General features: G+C 37.5%; 1 protein-coding gene across 1 annotated transcript; it reads right to left on the reverse strand.

The window, feature by feature from the left end:
- Nucleotides 1-439: 439 nt before the first annotated feature.
- On the reverse strand, nt 440-17,166 carry LOC137955438 (uncharacterized). Its single transcript, XM_068802378.1, has 24 exons — nt 16,677-17,166; nt 14,094-14,458; nt 13,818-13,972; nt 13,424-13,663; nt 12,210-12,319; nt 12,045-12,122; nt 11,844-11,950; nt 11,551-11,645; nt 11,346-11,461; nt 11,140-11,243; nt 10,972-11,049; nt 10,562-10,640; nt 10,302-10,470; nt 10,135-10,205; nt 8,667-8,747; nt 8,510-8,580; nt 8,333-8,429; nt 8,180-8,239; nt 7,904-7,958; nt 7,402-7,805; nt 5,470-7,323; nt 4,476-5,045; nt 4,313-4,371; nt 440-902 (listed from the first exon to the last, which is right to left on the reverse strand). The coding sequence occupies exons 2-24, from the start codon at nt 14,441-14,443 to the stop codon at nt 716-718; spliced, it is 5,190 nt and encodes a 1,729-aa protein (XP_068658479.1). The 5' UTR covers nt 14,444-14,458; nt 16,677-17,166; the 3' UTR covers nt 440-715.

The following is a 17,166-nucleotide window of genomic DNA, read 5'->3' on the forward strand; positions in this document are numbered from 1 at the left end:
ATTCTGAATAATTTTATTTAAATAATAATAACACTGAATCCATTCTTTAATTTTATTTTGGTAACATTAGACTTTTGGGTATATGTTAATAGAATTAAAATAATTAATTTAGTTTTATTCAGGTCAGCCTTTTTAAAAGTAACTTATTTTCTGCCATTTCTTCATTATATAATATGCCTAGCCCTAGCCTTAAAATGCCCGACTCATGCCCGAACACCTCTTCTAGAACAGACACGCCTTCTGTTGACTCCATACCCTACTAGGAAAATTTCACCTAATTACCGGTATTACCATTCATTCTTTACCCCCAGTAATAATTTTATACATGATGTCACATATTTAAGATATATTATGATTTTATAAAATTTCGATAATTTTTATATTGCATTTAATTATCTAATTACCTTATTTAAGCGTTTAGTATATAACAAAAAAAAAAAAAAAAAAAACTTTTCTTTTTTTCTCCTTATTCAAGAAAACGAGTCTCTGTACAAGAAAGAATTCTGGCTCCAACCAGCTCTGAGAAATGCCCTACATTTGTTAGGGCAGTAATATATTCTCCTAAAGAAAGAGAAGATCAATTCCAAAAATTGGATTACAATATAAAACCTATAGGAGACGATAAATGGAAATAATGATATCTACAAATAAAAAACCAGGAAAACTAACCCCTCATAAGCTTTCCTACAAAAATTGTGTGGACCCACCCACAAGGCTATAGTGAGGTCGTCAACCAATCTGATAGGCGCCGCATTTTACCAGTGAGCTCCGCATTTTTGCTGAAGTATGATTCAGCATTTGCAAGCATCACTGCAGCATCATGCTTCACAGCATCCAGGGTACGATAGAAATTATTCTCTAATCTTATCCTAATAACTTCAAGAGAGAGAGGAGCTGGAAACCTGTAAAATTTTAGGTAATTCATACATATTCTTCAAAGATCAAAAGGAAATGCATTTCACTCACAATAAAAAGGCAACCAGTAATAACCAAACATCAATCAAAGTTTTTGTTGCAGTCTCTTCCATCTCAACTTTTCCTGCTTTGATTTGTTTAATTGGAAGTCAAATAAGCGGATTCAAAATCTTTCATCCGGATTTATATTGTTCTCTTTCATGTTCAGAACTGAAAGTGGACCCAAACTCATGGCTCTTCTATGCAATCCTCCTATCTATTATGTTAATCCATCTATCTTGCTTAATTTACCCTAACCAAGGTTTTGAAAACTATTGATTTATTTTTGGTAGAGTGCTGTCAAAATGCTGTCAGTCCGAAGGATCTGTAGCTTATTACCACTTAATTCACCAACATAGTCTCCCTTGTTTGTCATACACAACATTTTCAATAAAAGCTAAATACACATAGGTGATCCAGAAAATGTCCTAGTACAAAAAGTTTTAAAGTTAATGATTGAAATACGTTTACAATACTCTTAAAGCTGTAAGTGATTCTCAGACATGATAGAAATCTAGTCCATTTAAACCTAGAAGACAGTAAAGTCTACCTTTTGCTGAAAATATTATTTATTCAAACTAAAAAAAATCTGTTTTGCACTCGTGCATCTTTAGCAGGATTGAGGAAGAGCCTAGTTGCCTACAACTATAGTGTGTAACCTTTATTATTCCAGGTGCAGTCAGATCCTTGCGTCAAATATGTGGGTTTACTTATATGACCCCACTTTCATTGGTACTTGAGTTATGATAGGATTCTTCTTCAAATTGATGTGATTCGTACTGATAGGTGTAGTAGCAAAGAATTGTAGTAAAATGAAAGGGCGAGATAGAATAGAACATGGATTGAGTGGGGTAGTTAGAACCAATTTATGAAGATACTGATCTCCTAACTCTAAGAAACAGAGTAATGTGGTTTGATTCTGGCTGCTAGAAGAATGGGTCAGCCTTCTCTTTTATTGCTTACTCCTTACTTCATATAAAATTACAACTTTGCCCCTTACAACGTTAAGATTGAAAAACCTAATTTCCCCAAAAGCACTGTTTCTCACAAGTTACATTATGTTTTCAATCGACACCTTTCTGTCTAATCAATCATTCTCTATAAAAGATGATTGATCATTTGGCTAACAAACAAAGACAACGAAAATAACACATGACTAAGGTTCATTTCAAAAAAAATAGCACAGACTAAGGTATGCTACTAGGCATGTGGTACTGGTGGTAGACTCTCAACCCACACCACCAATGTCTGACATAATGGTGGAAGCATAAAAAAGACACTGCCACCAACCTGAAATTCACATTTGTAGACTTGGTAGCTTGCTGCGTCCAATGAATTTGGGTTGTGGCCACCTCCACTTAACCGGGTGCTGTGACTGAATGACAAGAAAGTCCCTCCAAATGCAGATAAATCGCTTCCCACATAAGTACTCCCATAAGTGACTGGAAAGCGTGCTTTATATCCCCTTCTAGTGGCCTCTCAATTTACCCACAAATTGGCAACCACCCTTTTTCAAATTCAAAGTAAAGCTCCTTAAAACTCCAGTGGACGTTTTCAAGTGTGTGGAGCCACTCTAGGCCGACTATCACATTCATTCCATTCACTAGTACTATGTAAAAATTTGTGAGGCTCTAGGTGGCCCTGGCCACAGAGACACTAGCCAACACATGGTCAAACAAAAAAGATACTCGTAATTTTCCAACATCACACAGAAAGAGACCCTCGGCTACACCAAATCAAGGTATTTTGTTGCGTTCCCTCAAAGGAAATTGGGGGTTCTACCACTATCTAACAATTCTACCAGTTCATTGTCCTTGATAGTGCCAGAAAGCTTCAAAGTCAAAGGAGTAAGATTACCTGCTAGAGCATGAGTGGACACTGTAGACTACGGTTCTCGTAGCTTAGTTTGGTCCTCCACATCATTCCTGTTGGTTGCTTCTTTTGGCTCGTCATAAAGAAACAATGAAAAAATCTCGCTTCAGTGGTTTGGGGCAAATTTCTTGTCAAAATTAAAGCATAATTCCTTAACCAGTCAGGCCTACCAGAGGTCAAACTAGCAGGGTCATGTGTTTTATTAAATCACACACCCTAGTGAGGGAACCGGGTTCAATTAAACCAGTTTTATCAAACTAGTGTAGTTTGGGTATGATAAGTCTATTTAAAATCCATGTCCATCATTCTCATTGTTGGGCCTTTACCAATGTCAATCGCTTAACCAACATTTCAAACAAAAAAAAAAAAAAAATCTATTTATTTTCTTGTCTACTAGTCCAACACCTAGCCATTCTCTCTATTCTTTCTATAATATTTCTAATAACTCTCTCTCCTTACTTTGCCAAACTTCCAACTCAGCATTCTCATCTAAAACTCCCTAAATCTTCCACAGTAGGTAGTTCCCCAATGCCAAACATTCTGCTTTACAATCATTGGTCTAGCAGTAGTCTCACAGAACCTCTGGGTTTTCAGCTCAAATTTATCATTTGAACACCCAAGACACTATCTCTGTACTTCAACATCCAACACTCATCATACATGTTATGTCCTTTTCAAGCTACCCTCCTCTTGAATGCTGGGCAAAAGGATGAAGTTCTTTAGGGTATGAATTGGACATCTCTCAGCAATATAACATATCCTCCTGATTTGGTCCATTAAAAATGCAACTCCCAAACAGCAATGTTCAGTCAGCAATTGGCTCACTTCATTATCACCTGATTTTAAACAATCCATTATGACTGGCCTAGATGATTGTCTTTAACAGCAATAGTTGCCCAGTGTTTTCTCAGTGATCCATTATTTATTAGACTCGTCCCTTTAGGGTATGAATTGGACATCTCTCAGCAATATAACATATCCTTCTGATTTGGTCCATTAAAAATCCAACTCCCAAACAGCAATGTTCAGTCAGCAATTGGCTCACTTTATTATCACCTGATTTTAAACAATCCATTATGACTGGCCTAGATGATTGTCTTTAACAACAACAGTTGCCCAGTGCTTTCTCAGTGATCCATTATTTATTAGACTCTGCCCTGATATAATCCAAATTCAAAAAACACAAAAACAAAGGAACTTCAGGCCTTCTTCTTTTATGTAAACTGTGAGAATGGAGTACTAGACTAATTTACCACATCCTCCTATACAAAGAGTTTGTCAAAGGCTCTTTCTAACCATCCATTTCAATTCATTGGTAATCACGTATTCCATAACAATTTTAAACCTTCCAATTGGATTGACTTAATTGCACAAGAGAGGAATAAGTAGTGCTTAAATCAGTGCTTTGGATCCAACTTATAAAGCTGACAAAAGATAAAAAGAAGAGGGCACTACTAGAACTTGAGATGCGATTCAGAAAAAATACCTGTTGAGAAAATCAGATTTATTTGCAACCTGTTTTAGTTTCAGGATTCCGTAATAATCCTGCAGTAAGTAAAAGATAATCAATCACAAGTATACAAGCTAAGTCACAGAAATAAGACAAAAAAACTTAGCATTAAGATAATCTTCACAAAGTGATAATCAACCTGATTCCTATATGAAGTTTGCTCTAGCCTGTCAAGAGATGAGAGCAACTTGTCTCTACTTTCATCATCAATATGAGGGTGATCGCACCGGCTATCAGGTTCATGAAGCTCCCAAGGACTATGCAAGTGCTGCTCTGGTGGATCGCCTTTGTACTGAATCACATATCTTTCCCAGGGGCTATCGGGGAATTCAGAAGATTTGGCCTTTACCGATAGAATCCGACCATTCCACCAACTTCCACCTTCCTCATTCTCATTTCTCCACCAAACTTGACATTTGTCCCTATGTGTCCAGTTCCTCTTAATAGCTGCATCATATCTTGTTCTTTGCACAAGAAAATCTGGAAAATTTATGAGCTCAGGCAACGTCAATTTGAAAGTCCTTCCAAATACACTTGAAGCAGGATCTACAAATTCAAGAACCAGTTTACAGCAGCTTTCCCCGGAGCCAGGAAGAGTTGAATAGTCAAGCTCCTGAACTCTACAAAATTCTACAGCCCTGATTCCCTTAATAGTTCTCCAAGGACCAACCTCATGAGACCGTCGCCATTCTATATATTCTTGATGACCCTAAAAGTGCAGATAGAACCAGATAGAAATCAATTCTACAACATTATCATCTGATGCCGATCGGTGACATAGCAATCTTTAGATGAAAATAAAAAAAGAAACACAAAAAGTAACATAACTAAGTGCCAAATGAACAACTCTAATTCTTAAACAAACTCGCCAACTCCTTGTCCCACGTTTAGAAAGGATTTGGAAGTTCAGCTCCATCCTCCCTAAGCATCCATCAAAGAGGTGATCTATTATGTAGAAAAGACATCAATCTCATGGCAATACAGTGGACTAGGCCTTTAACTCAATGGCCACATGGGGGATTCTAGAGTGACGTCTTGGGTTCAAGTGTCACCAGGAGACGCGGTTCAACATTTAAAAAAAAATCTAGTGGCAATGCAGAATCTAAATCAAGGAATGATATTCACCATTTTACCTGTCTCAAGTACGCAATTTCGTCGCCTAGCTGAGGGATATATCGGCAACTTTCTTCATGCTCTGATAACATCAACCATGATTGATTTCTGGCAAAATGCTGTGGCTTTTGCCTGTCAAGAGGACTTAAATCCCTTTCATAATAACTTCCTCTTCGGTTCCTAGCAGACCTTAATCTAACAGTCATCCTGGAACTTGACCTCCAGTCTTCACTAAGGAATTGGTCATGCCCAGTAAAGCCATATCTTTCAGTGCTATTCGATGTCTCTGCAGATGCATGGCTTTCTCTCACCTTGAAATTAGAAACAAATGAATTTTGTTCACGAGTTGTAGCCTTCATACTCCTGGATCTTGTCCGGCGGATCCCATCATTAATTGTTTCAGGGAATTCAATTCTTAGATCTGGACTGTGGTTATTGCAGTTTGACATATTTTCTTCCAGAATTTCTGAACTTGTAGGAGCTTTAAATGTCTTCAATCTTTTATAAACAGCACTACACATCTTACCATTTGATAGCCCTGAACTTTTATCAACCTCCATCTCAGACATTCCCAGCCCATGACAGTTCATGCTGAGCTCGTTGATGCCATCATCCTCTTCCAACACGCCAAAAATATGATTTTGCTTGTCTGCCGGACTCTTGGACTCCGTATCATACCCACAAGCTCTCCAGCCATCATGACCAACAACACCATTCTGTCCGGAAGCTGAGATTTCAGGTCCCTTTATGGTTCTCTTTGATTTAATCCTCAATTTTCTAGCGGAAGTATGAGGATTGAGTTCCACGTCATGAGCATGATCAGTTTCATTCTTACCAGCAATGACAGGGGAATTGTCATTTTCAGCTGAATTCTCAACCTGCTCCAGTGACTCATTATAGACCTTGCACTCATGGTCATCATCAGGCTCATCTTGGTAGCCATTACATCCAAATTGGTCATTTGGTGGAAACTCCTCTATTACTAAAGGTTTATGGTCGTACTCGAGAGCAATCTCTTTGTTTTTCTCATTTCCGTAAGCCTTTCTATCATGCTGATCTCCATCAACTTCATTTTCTAATTGGGACAACTTACTTCCACGATCATCCACTGGTTTAACATGTCCATTCACGGTACTTTCGAAATCATTATTGTTAATATTATTATGGTCATCTCCCAACCTTAAACGCTTTGAAGTGCGTGCTTTCACTTCTCCCCATTTCATCTTGTCTTCTTTGAATCCCACAGATAGGTTTACATGATCCTCAAAGCCATCAAAATGACCTTTAGCTGATACGTTACAACCACTAGGTTCCATACCAGTAGTAGAGGGTCCCACTGCTTCGTGATTCAAATAGGCAAAGTCCTGGTTTGCAGGGTCCGAAGCAGCTCTTAAAGATGATTCGCCCTGCTCCAGGCATCCAGGTGCAACAAGCTTCCTAGCATCACGCACAGGAAACTTCAGAACTAACCTCCTCTTGTTCCCTGCTCGAGGTTCAGAGAACTCAGTTGGTCGAACTGTACTGTCCAATTCCTCTGCCGATTCATTTTTCACGCGCTGTACCAACCTATCCAAATCATAGCTTACTATGTCTGAATCTGGCATAAGAGATTCACTGTCAGATGAATCACTCTCAGCTGAAACAACATCATCTTCTCCATCAGTAGAAGTTCCAGTTATTCGAGAAAATAGGTTTAGAGCATTTCTTGCTGCAAGTCTACGGGGTCTGGAGGACTTTGATGTGGGAGATTTTCTCTTTGATGCTGACCTCCCAGATCTCGACTTTCTTTTCCTGTTAATCCTGGATAAAGCGCCTGAGCATTCATCCAAGTTTCTCCTCCTTACCCGTCTCCCAGATGAAGTCATGAATTCAACCTGAAACAAGGTAGAATGCAATAAGGACAGCAAATAATGAAACGAAATTTGATCATACATAAAAAGTTCAGGACTTACTTCTGCCTTATGTTTTTTCCGTTTGGATCTACGAAGGCTTTCCTTGCTTGCATGATCAAGCTCACTATCTTCAGCACTGCCTTCAGTATCCCCAGAAGCAGCAGTACTGAAGCTTTCTAGTTCCCCTTCACTAGAACATTCATCAGTTACATTATACTCTGAATCAGTGTCATCACTTTGAATTTCATTTTCTTGCTCCCAGTCCATCTCTACAAATTGCTCTGGCAAAGGATCATTCCATCTCTCTGGGTCCACAAAGGGTATCAACTGATAATTTTGGAGATGGGCATTATCACCTGGACCCACTGCAAACTTTACTGAAGGGGGACGCCACTCTATGCCTAAAGCACCCAAACGCCGTTGCTGATACATGTTTTGGTAAGGTTCTGGATAAGGAATCATGCCTGTGATGTGCCCATTTACACCATCAGCAACGTGAGACATTAGAGTGAACAAAACAAATGAACAATAAAAAAATAATTAATAAGGTACAAGAAAGTACTTGAATCACAAAGTAGATCTTGGAGGTTCCGTCTATGTGGAGCAAGCTGTGTCTCCTGCACAAAGTGCAACCCAATTCTCATAAATCTATTTGAGTCATTGATGCAAACGAAAAACAAATAGTTCATAAAGTGTGAACACAGCAAATAGTAGATGAATAAAATGTCAACTAAATTCCAACCTTCGTTATATATGACCACTAAACAAGAAGATCTCAACCATGTATCTAGTTTTTCTTGTCTGGTAAGAAAATAAGAAGATTGAGCAAATCAACTACCTGATCCAGAACATTTCCGTGACTATCTTGGATAAGGGGACGATAATCACCAAGGAAGAACTGGTAGAATATAAACACAAACATACATCAGAGTGCAAAATACTTAATTTACTAGTAATATAATTAATCTAATAGTCTCAGCCATGAAAAAACCTGGTCATATTTTGCATCCTTCTGAGACTCCCCTTGGCCTGTGGCTAATATATAAATCTGACCAACCTCATCCGAAACTACGATTGATGTACCATCTCTGTAATTTAAATAATATTACATTATATGAAAATCTGAAATAAAGCTGTCAATGGAGATTTCTCTGCATGTTTAACTTACGGTGAAAATCGACCATCAACCAACTTGAAAGGTCCTGTTTCATATGTTCGAACTGGTGTTCCCTCCCATATCTTCAAACATGAAGTACAAAGTCATAAACTGGAAGACACATTAATGTATTTAGGAGTACAAGGAACATCAAAGTCAAGAAACTTACATCCCATACTATGATTTTTCCATCATAACCTGCACTCATGGCGATCCGGGGGTTGAAAGGATGCACATCTAACACATAGGTCTACCACAGCACAGTTTAGTCAAAGAGATGATAATCTGACAAACAACTTCCCGTAAAGCACTTATGTCAAAAGAAAAAACTTCCCATAAAGCACTTAAATAGTCTGGGTAATTTTAAGGCTTTGGGAATAATGACAAGAAAAGCTTACATGAGCATTAAAATATATAAACTACATGTTAATTCCAATTCAAGCTTATCCCAGAACCTGGAAGATCGCCTAAAATGGCCTCAAAGATCTGCGAAACTAACAAAATTCTAAAGACAAAAACAAAGGTTATCTTTTACCTTCATCTTCTCCTCAACATGCCATCAATAGAGACTTAAAAAAGAAGTGTGCACTTAGCTATCAGCCTCCATCTATCCCTTGACTAACATTTAGTTTTTCACATTCATTATCCATATATATTTGTCAAACTAGGATTATATAACATCTTTAAAACCATCCTAAAGAAGTCTTACACTTGGAAATTAGAAAAAAATAATCACTTGACATATTTATGACAAGCCAATGTGAAATTTTGTTCAATTGTTATCCACACAGAGAATCTTACAATTTCTTTGCCTGATTCAACTCCAGTAAGAAAAATAAATGCAGACAAATCATTTTTGTTGATTAAAAACAATAAAGAAAAAAAGAAAGACAAATAAAATTCTTTAGCCAATGAAACTATTATTCATCTGTTCAATGTACACTTTATTGGAATTTCACACACACTACACCCTATACCCCCAGGTGAAACTTGAACCCCGAGGCCACATACTAGAAACCTCCCCATGTGACTATAAAGCCCAAGGCCCAAATCACCACTAATACCCTTACTAATGCAAATAAGAACACCAATTAAGACCATCCAACAACCCTTCCAAACAAAGGTATATTTGGAGATTTCTGCGTTATCAACTCATGGTTCATCTGGAAAAAAAATGACATAAATCCCACTGGACTCACCCAGCAACAACTAAAAGAACAATTACTCAAGCACTCTGAAAGCCCAATATAAGAAGAGTTAGAGGACATGTCAACATCTGATTTAAGAAATTGCTGATTAGATAGTCGTCAGATTTAGTCATGAAAATTAACCAATGATGACATAAACAATGTGCAAATGAATCAAATATTCTCACCGATCATTACTTGTTTAAAGACACAAAAAGAGTTAAAATGAAGGATATAAGGCGGTATTAAGCAAGTGATACAAAATCAAAATAAACAGATGAAATGCAAATTTAGCCTCCAGAAAAATCAAGAAAAAAATAGAATACTTTGATCCAACTTGAGCAACAGTACATATTGTAATACAAGGAGAAAAGGAAGCTTCCAGAACATCTATATAAGTTGAACATGTAGCAAGTACCACCAAAAGGTTAGAAATCTTGAAGCACTTACTGATTCACGATGACCTGTCAAAGAATGCACCAGACTACCATCAACAGCATTCCAGACACATATTCTGCAGTCTGCAAAGAAAGAATCCAACAGATTAAGGATAACGATGATCAATAAGATTATGCTGCCACAAATGTGGCTTTGCTAAGTTGCAAAAAATGACTTACCCATGATAGCAGCAAGAACAAATCGATTATCCAAGCTCCAAACAATCATATTAACACCACGAGGAGTGGGCTGATTTCTTTGCCGTGGACCCCCACGAGGAGGTTGAGGAGGCATTGGAGGGGGTGGAACTTTCAGATGATAAGCCCGTGTCCAACGTCCAACTTTTCCCTATATCACAGAAATACGTTAAACACCCCCCCGAAAAACAAATTCTTCTTATGGTTGTGGTATAATACAACAATCATAAAACAAAACTCACATGTGACCTTCGTGATCTAGGAATCCAAATAATTGCACTCCCATCACGAGAACAGGTGACTATGTTGTCAAGTGTAAACCTAGAGAAAATACAGTACTAGGTCAAACAAATTACTAAATTTCAACAAACAATAAGTTTGAAATCAAAGTATACATCCAGTACAAGTAGCATTATCATGTCTTTAGCCAAGTTCAAAAACTAGCTGAAAGTTTTACAAGAAGGTGCTTGCATTGCAAAAGATACTATTTGCCTTCAGGAGGGAGCACCTTTGAGTCTCACCAGTCAGTTTGTAACCTTAGTCTTTTATTAAGTTTCATGCAGATTTATCTTACTACTGCCTTAGTTTTATATCTATTGGTGCAGATGCAGGGAGAGAGACCGAGAGAGAGAGAGAGTAAAGTAGCACAGACCAGCTATTCTTAAATTTTGGAAGGTTCTCCTCCTTTGCAATGTCTGTTAAAGAAGATCTAGAAGGCACAGAACAGCCGCTGCACCATGAAATAGCAGTTGAGATTAGCACTTAAAGACACACTCACCCCTCACAGAGACAGAAAGCTCTTTGTCTAGCCAGGACTAACCTAAATTGCACATAGTTTACATCATTCTCATGACCAGATAATAAATCCATCTCATAATTAGGTTGGTCTGAATCTTCTTGGTTGGATTTGACAGCACTCCATACCTTCATGCATTCACAGTCACAATTATCACCAATAAAAAAAGCAGATCAAAACAAACAGTAACTCATGAAAACTATTGCAACACTATCAAATTTTAAATGTACCCGAGCATAAGTGTCAGAACTCCCAGTGACAAAAACAGTTCCATTGGCATTGAAAGCACAACACAATATTTGACATCCTACTTGTCTGGTACTTGGTGCAAGGTCATTACTTTTTCCTGTGGTCACACCATGATTATCATGCCAAAGTCCAGCAGATGTTAATAAAGTCACCAATACGTGCTATAATGAATCAGCAATAACTGACCAGACACGATATCTGGAGGCTTTGGAATGTAAATTCGTGGTTTTGACTGGGAATTCCTGGCATCCCAAATTCGACATGTACCGTCGTCAGATGACCTGAAGATCACAGAAAACAACATGTTAACCTCCTACTTTTCACTAGAGCAGACCAAAACTAGAACCTTTTTTTCCTTTTCAACTTTATAGCTATATAGCACCTTATTAAAAATCTAAAAGTATAAACAAATTGGAAGGGGAATATACATAAATGGCAACAAGCAACATCTTAAGTACACTACAAAAGCAAAGACTCACGACAAAAGGTGGTAAACTGCAGCAGGCCTCGGACTAAATGCAATAGCAGTAACAGCTCCAGTATGTCCACGTAAGACCGAAATTGGTACACCATCAGGAAGACGCCACTAGATTCAACGATAAGATTTTTATGAAACTTATAGAGAGAGAGAGAGCGAGAGAGAGAGAGAGAGAGAGAGTACAAAGTAGTTAGAAGCTTACAACTCGAATTATGCAGTCATTTGAAGCAGATGCCACTAAGACATTATTTAAACTCACTGCTAAGTCAGTAATGTCACCCTTCAAAAGAGGAAAAATTAAAATGTATAAAAGATGAAAAGAAAATAAATATAGGTGCACATAAAACATTAAGATACTAAGACTCACTTCATGCCCACGGCAACTAGACAAGCAAAATGCAGTTTCCATGGACCAAATTTTCACAAGCCGATCATCAGAGCCAGTAATTACATATCTCCCTGTACGATCAAATATGGCTACAAAAAAATCATCCAACCACACAGTGGTAATTAGATAGTTAAACAACATAATCAAGCATGAATCATTGACGTAGAAAAAATGAATTAAAGAAGACTCTCTGGAAGCAAAGCAAGTATAAGTCTTAAGCATTATCAATTTATTGTGCCACATCCGTTTTGTCAGCTTGTGTTTCTATTCTAAGAGCATGCTTCTTGACAATAATGTGCTTCATTATTGTCAATTGGGAAGTCAATCTTATTAGAAAGGAGAAGCCAAAAATGTGTACAACTATGCCATAAGAAAAAAGGAAGCAGGGTGCAGATGCACAACAAAATAGTGCGAATGACTAGAACTTAGAAGATATAAATATATATATATATTGGACATGAACAGAAGAGATACATATTCCCTCAATATACCAACAAATTGTGGAAAATTGGAAGACAATGCACATAGAAATTGCACTATTTTGTTAAATCTCAACAGACTGATAATTTTGTCCAAAATATAGTGAAAGATATCCTCATTTTCAAAAGCAATAAAAGCACCAGATATTGCTAAAACCTAAAATCAATTAATCTTGTCTATCAATATACTAAAATGTTATTCAGGCAAATTTTGTATTTTTGGTTGTTAAGTAAATCACAAAAAAAAAAAAACCAATCTCTTGTTAAAAAAATAAAATTTCCAGACGAGTCCATTAGCCTGAGACATACACAAATACATATAAGACAGGGAAGACATCTCCTGAAGGTAGGTCTCCATCATAAACAAGTTGTGTAATTTGTTGAAGATTGGACTCCTTATGTCCAATTTATTGTTTTTTTATTTACTAAATTTGTCTTTCAGCTGATTAGCATTAAGCCTTCTTTGCAAACCCTCTCTATTCTTTCTCTCTTTTTAATAAAATTCACCAATCTTCAGGAAAATTATATAAAAGATTCAAACAGCAAAATCCATACCACATACCTTAAAAGAATATATTATTGTAAATTCCAAATAGATACCTTATTAATGTCCCTATAAGCTGAGTATCTTTTAAAGCCAACAACTAAATCTAATTTCAAAAAGCATGACTTCATCACAGAAAAGGAAAATTCCAAAGGGTACAAAAGTAATACCACAATAGACAGCATTCTGGTGTCCTCTTATTTTTGTTATTATCTGCATCTTTTGCACCATAGTTGATGGTTTAGCAACTGCATAACACGCAGCACGAATAGAAGGAGCACGATGGTGTTTTGTAAAACCACCTCCTATTTCCCTCAAACTTAATCCATGGACCTGATTAGCTTGCATATGGGGCCAGCGCAGGTATCTGGGTAGTTGATTTACTTTCTTATCTTCTCTCATCCGATCAGCTGCAGAAGCTCAAAAAAATGAGCAAAAAGGTAATTTTTCATCAAAAGAGATTGTGTGGAGCAATTTCAAAAGGAGAAAAATCATAAAATGCACAATATAAAAAAAAAAAAAAGAAGGTTGAGAAAGGTAGACACACTAAAAAATATTACTTACACTCCAGAAGTGAAAAGGAGCCAGACCCCAAAAGTGTAGGGACATCAGCTGCACTTGGAATGTTCCCTCCCACCACACCATGTAAGGGAGGGGCAGTGTTAACCATCAATTGCTTTAGAAGTTTTATCAAGTGATCTTTTGCAATATGAGGATACCTATATTTTACCAGAATTGGCTTAGTAAGCTTAGGGAAGAAATTTATTGCAACAAATCTAAAAAAATTCAATCATCGCTTCAAGAAAAAAACTTTTCCAAAAAGTGAAACACGTTATATACCTCTCAACCAATTTATTGTAGCCCAAGGGAAATGAGAAGCCACTGTCATTCTCATCACCACTAGGAACTCCATTCCTAGAGTACCAAGCATGATACCTTCTAGGTAAAAGTTGATGCTCCAAAAGCTCGTTCCAGAACTGACCGTAAGTTCTGCGGCATGGGCCAGCTGACAGGAAGTGCATTATCAGGAAGTAAACTTCTCGAAGGTCAATTTCTACATCTGCTTCCATCGGGGAGTCAGCAACTGCCTCTGGCTGTGCAAACTGAGATTTCTCATTTGTATTTCTCAAAAAATTCAAAGGTGAAGCAGATGATGCATCATTGGAAGCTGCACACTTCCTAAGAGCCATTTTTTAACGCAAAACCTGAGAAGCATGTCCATTTCAAACAGTAAGTTAGAAAAGAATTATACATTTAAGACAAGCCTCATAAGGATAGCTATTTGACGCTATTGAGGGTAGCACTTTAAGCAGATATACTACTCTAAAGCACCCAGATGAACTACTTAAATATCAGAAAACTCTTGATGTAAGTAAAATCTCCACTTCAGGAATACTACAAATGAAAAACAAAACAACTGAAAGATGGTGCAAGTTGTAAATCTCTTTGCCATTAATGTAGAAAACTAAAAATGCCATGATTTTGGCCAGAGAATAAGGGACAAATGTTGCATTCTACTTCAATTAGCTTGAATTGTGGAGCACACATGTAAAGCTATTAATGGAAGGACTGCTTTACCCACCATCACATTCTATGAGAAAGAAAAGGTCATTTTCAAGTTTTTGGATTAAATGAATGTATCATAAAAGAATAGGAGAACTTGAGAAGTACTATGTGTTCCTCTGCTTCACTTACCAATTCAGATAAATTATCAATAGTACTGTAAGCAAAAGAAGGAAAAAAATCTTGCAGACCTCCTTGAGGTCTCGTCTTCCCATCTCAGATAACACCCCACAAAATTTTGGGGTTAGTTAGACATTTTTTATCATGAGTGTCACTTAATTTCCTCTTTGTTCACATTATTGAAACCTCAACAATGAGTTGAAGTTGCCCTGTGGCTCTGCACCAAAAGCTTGCAACCTTCTGTGATGTCTCAACTTCATCCCAGCTTCATTATCATAATAGTTCCATCTAAACTGTTTTATGTAGACATAAGAATTCTCCCCCTCCACCTCAATCCCCTTCTATTTTTGTATAATTGAACTGAGATAGAGAAAAGAGTCTCTTTACGTTCAGACTTGCCCTCAAGTGCACCAGCTGACAGTCTCCTAGGTTCTCAACTAAAGTTGCAGCTTCATTTATTCAGTTTTGTTGGGCTGAACCTTGTTTGCAAAAGACATGTGAGGTGATTTCATAGTATAAGGCTTCAGTCTAATGAGATCTAAATATCATGGGTGCTTGCACAACCTACATTCAAAAGATCTTACACTAAACACATTAAATTTTAATTTAACTTACTTTTAAATAAAAAAAATTGAATGTTGAACCCCGTACCCAGGTAAGACTTGAACCCAAGACCTCACACTAAAAACCTCCCATGGCATGCACCAAAGACCCAATGACTTTATCTGCTAGTATTGAAACCTTTAGATCCTAACACCAGCTTTCACATTCTGGATATCTGTCAATACCATCTATGAATTCATCAATTACATCTATAAAGTTCAAAAATCATCACCAAGAATATGAGCAATTAATCCATTGCCTCAAGTAAGTCCCAGCTAACTGACCAAAAATAATTTGCTAGCAGCCCGGATAACTTTTGTAAGGAGTGCAATCACAATGAACTAAATAACACATAAATCACCTTTAGATCAATCAGAAACAAATTGCATCAAGATAAATCTGTTTTGTTGTAGTGGAGCTAAACTATTGATTGACCTCAATGGATTTTTACAACTAGCTTCACTACAAGATGCAAAAATAGGACAAGTACCCATTGTTTAACAACACTATAAAAATAATTTGCATACCGATAATAAATCTAGTTTGGTCCAACTCAGACAAATCCACTGCGACTCTTTCAAGTAGCTATAAGCTAGTTTGTTAATCCCAAAAGCCTATTGCTTTCTCGCTAAATAATGAAACCATTAAGTTGTTCAGACAGGTACCAATTTAATCTTTGCCATTATACAGTCCCACAACAAGGAGTTGCAATTGAATGCCAACTACGGAGATCAGCCTTCATTAAAAAGATACCAAGCCACCACAACCACCATAATCACTCAAAAGCAAAACACAAGACAGTATCACAACGAGACCAAGGACAAATTACCGCATCTGTTAAAACGGAACCTTACTCGTATCATAGTGTTAATTAACAAAACAAAGCAAAGCAACTATTGATCAGAGGGTCGTCGTTAAAATGTCAGAAATGCCTTCTCGATCCCACCTAATATTCGCCCAAACAATGCGGTTAGCACTTGACTCAGATCTCAATCAGGTAATAACTAAGAACGCACAATTGCATATGAAATTCGCATAACAACGACCTCCATTAAGCATTCTCGTCTTTCAACCAAGGAACTGCAATAATAACAGAACGCCAGAAACAGAAAATCACAACGAGGCAGAGTTACTTACATGCGATTAGGAAAAGCGATCGTAGTGAATGCAACTTAGCCAGAAGGATAATTTCCCGTCAACTGGAACTCCGTCCTACGCTTCCAGAGCCCTAATCCGAGGAAACCCATTCAGCATTCCTCCTCTAAGAGAATGCCTCAAAATCACGCTTACGCCACTTCAGATTCTCATTCAAAAGGCTACCACCGAAACCGACAGAACGGATAACCTTTTTCCAAGATCCAATCCACCGCATGCAAAGTCGACAAACGTCCCCTCCACCACAAATGTTCTCCTCCAATTGACCAGCCGGCACTCTTCCAATTGAGGAAAGAGAGGAGTGGGACAGTTCTTCGATGAACAACTCCGGGAAACGCAATCAATCCAAAGCTTCAAAAGGCCTTAGGGTTTGAAGACAAGGGAAAAACACCTTCCGGAATATCGAGAGCAGAATTCGAGACTCATTTCAGTGATTTCTAGTCGTCTTCGGTATCTTCTACCCTTTTTCTCC

Source organism: Aristolochia californica, unplaced genomic scaffold (genome assembly GCF_029961685.1).
Source record: "Aristolochia californica isolate CCGP_79_NKW_82.1479 unplaced genomic scaffold, dmAriCali1.0.hap1 SCAF_2, whole genome shotgun sequence".
NCBI lineage: Eukaryota > Viridiplantae > Streptophyta > Magnoliopsida > Piperales > Aristolochiaceae > Aristolochia > Aristolochia californica.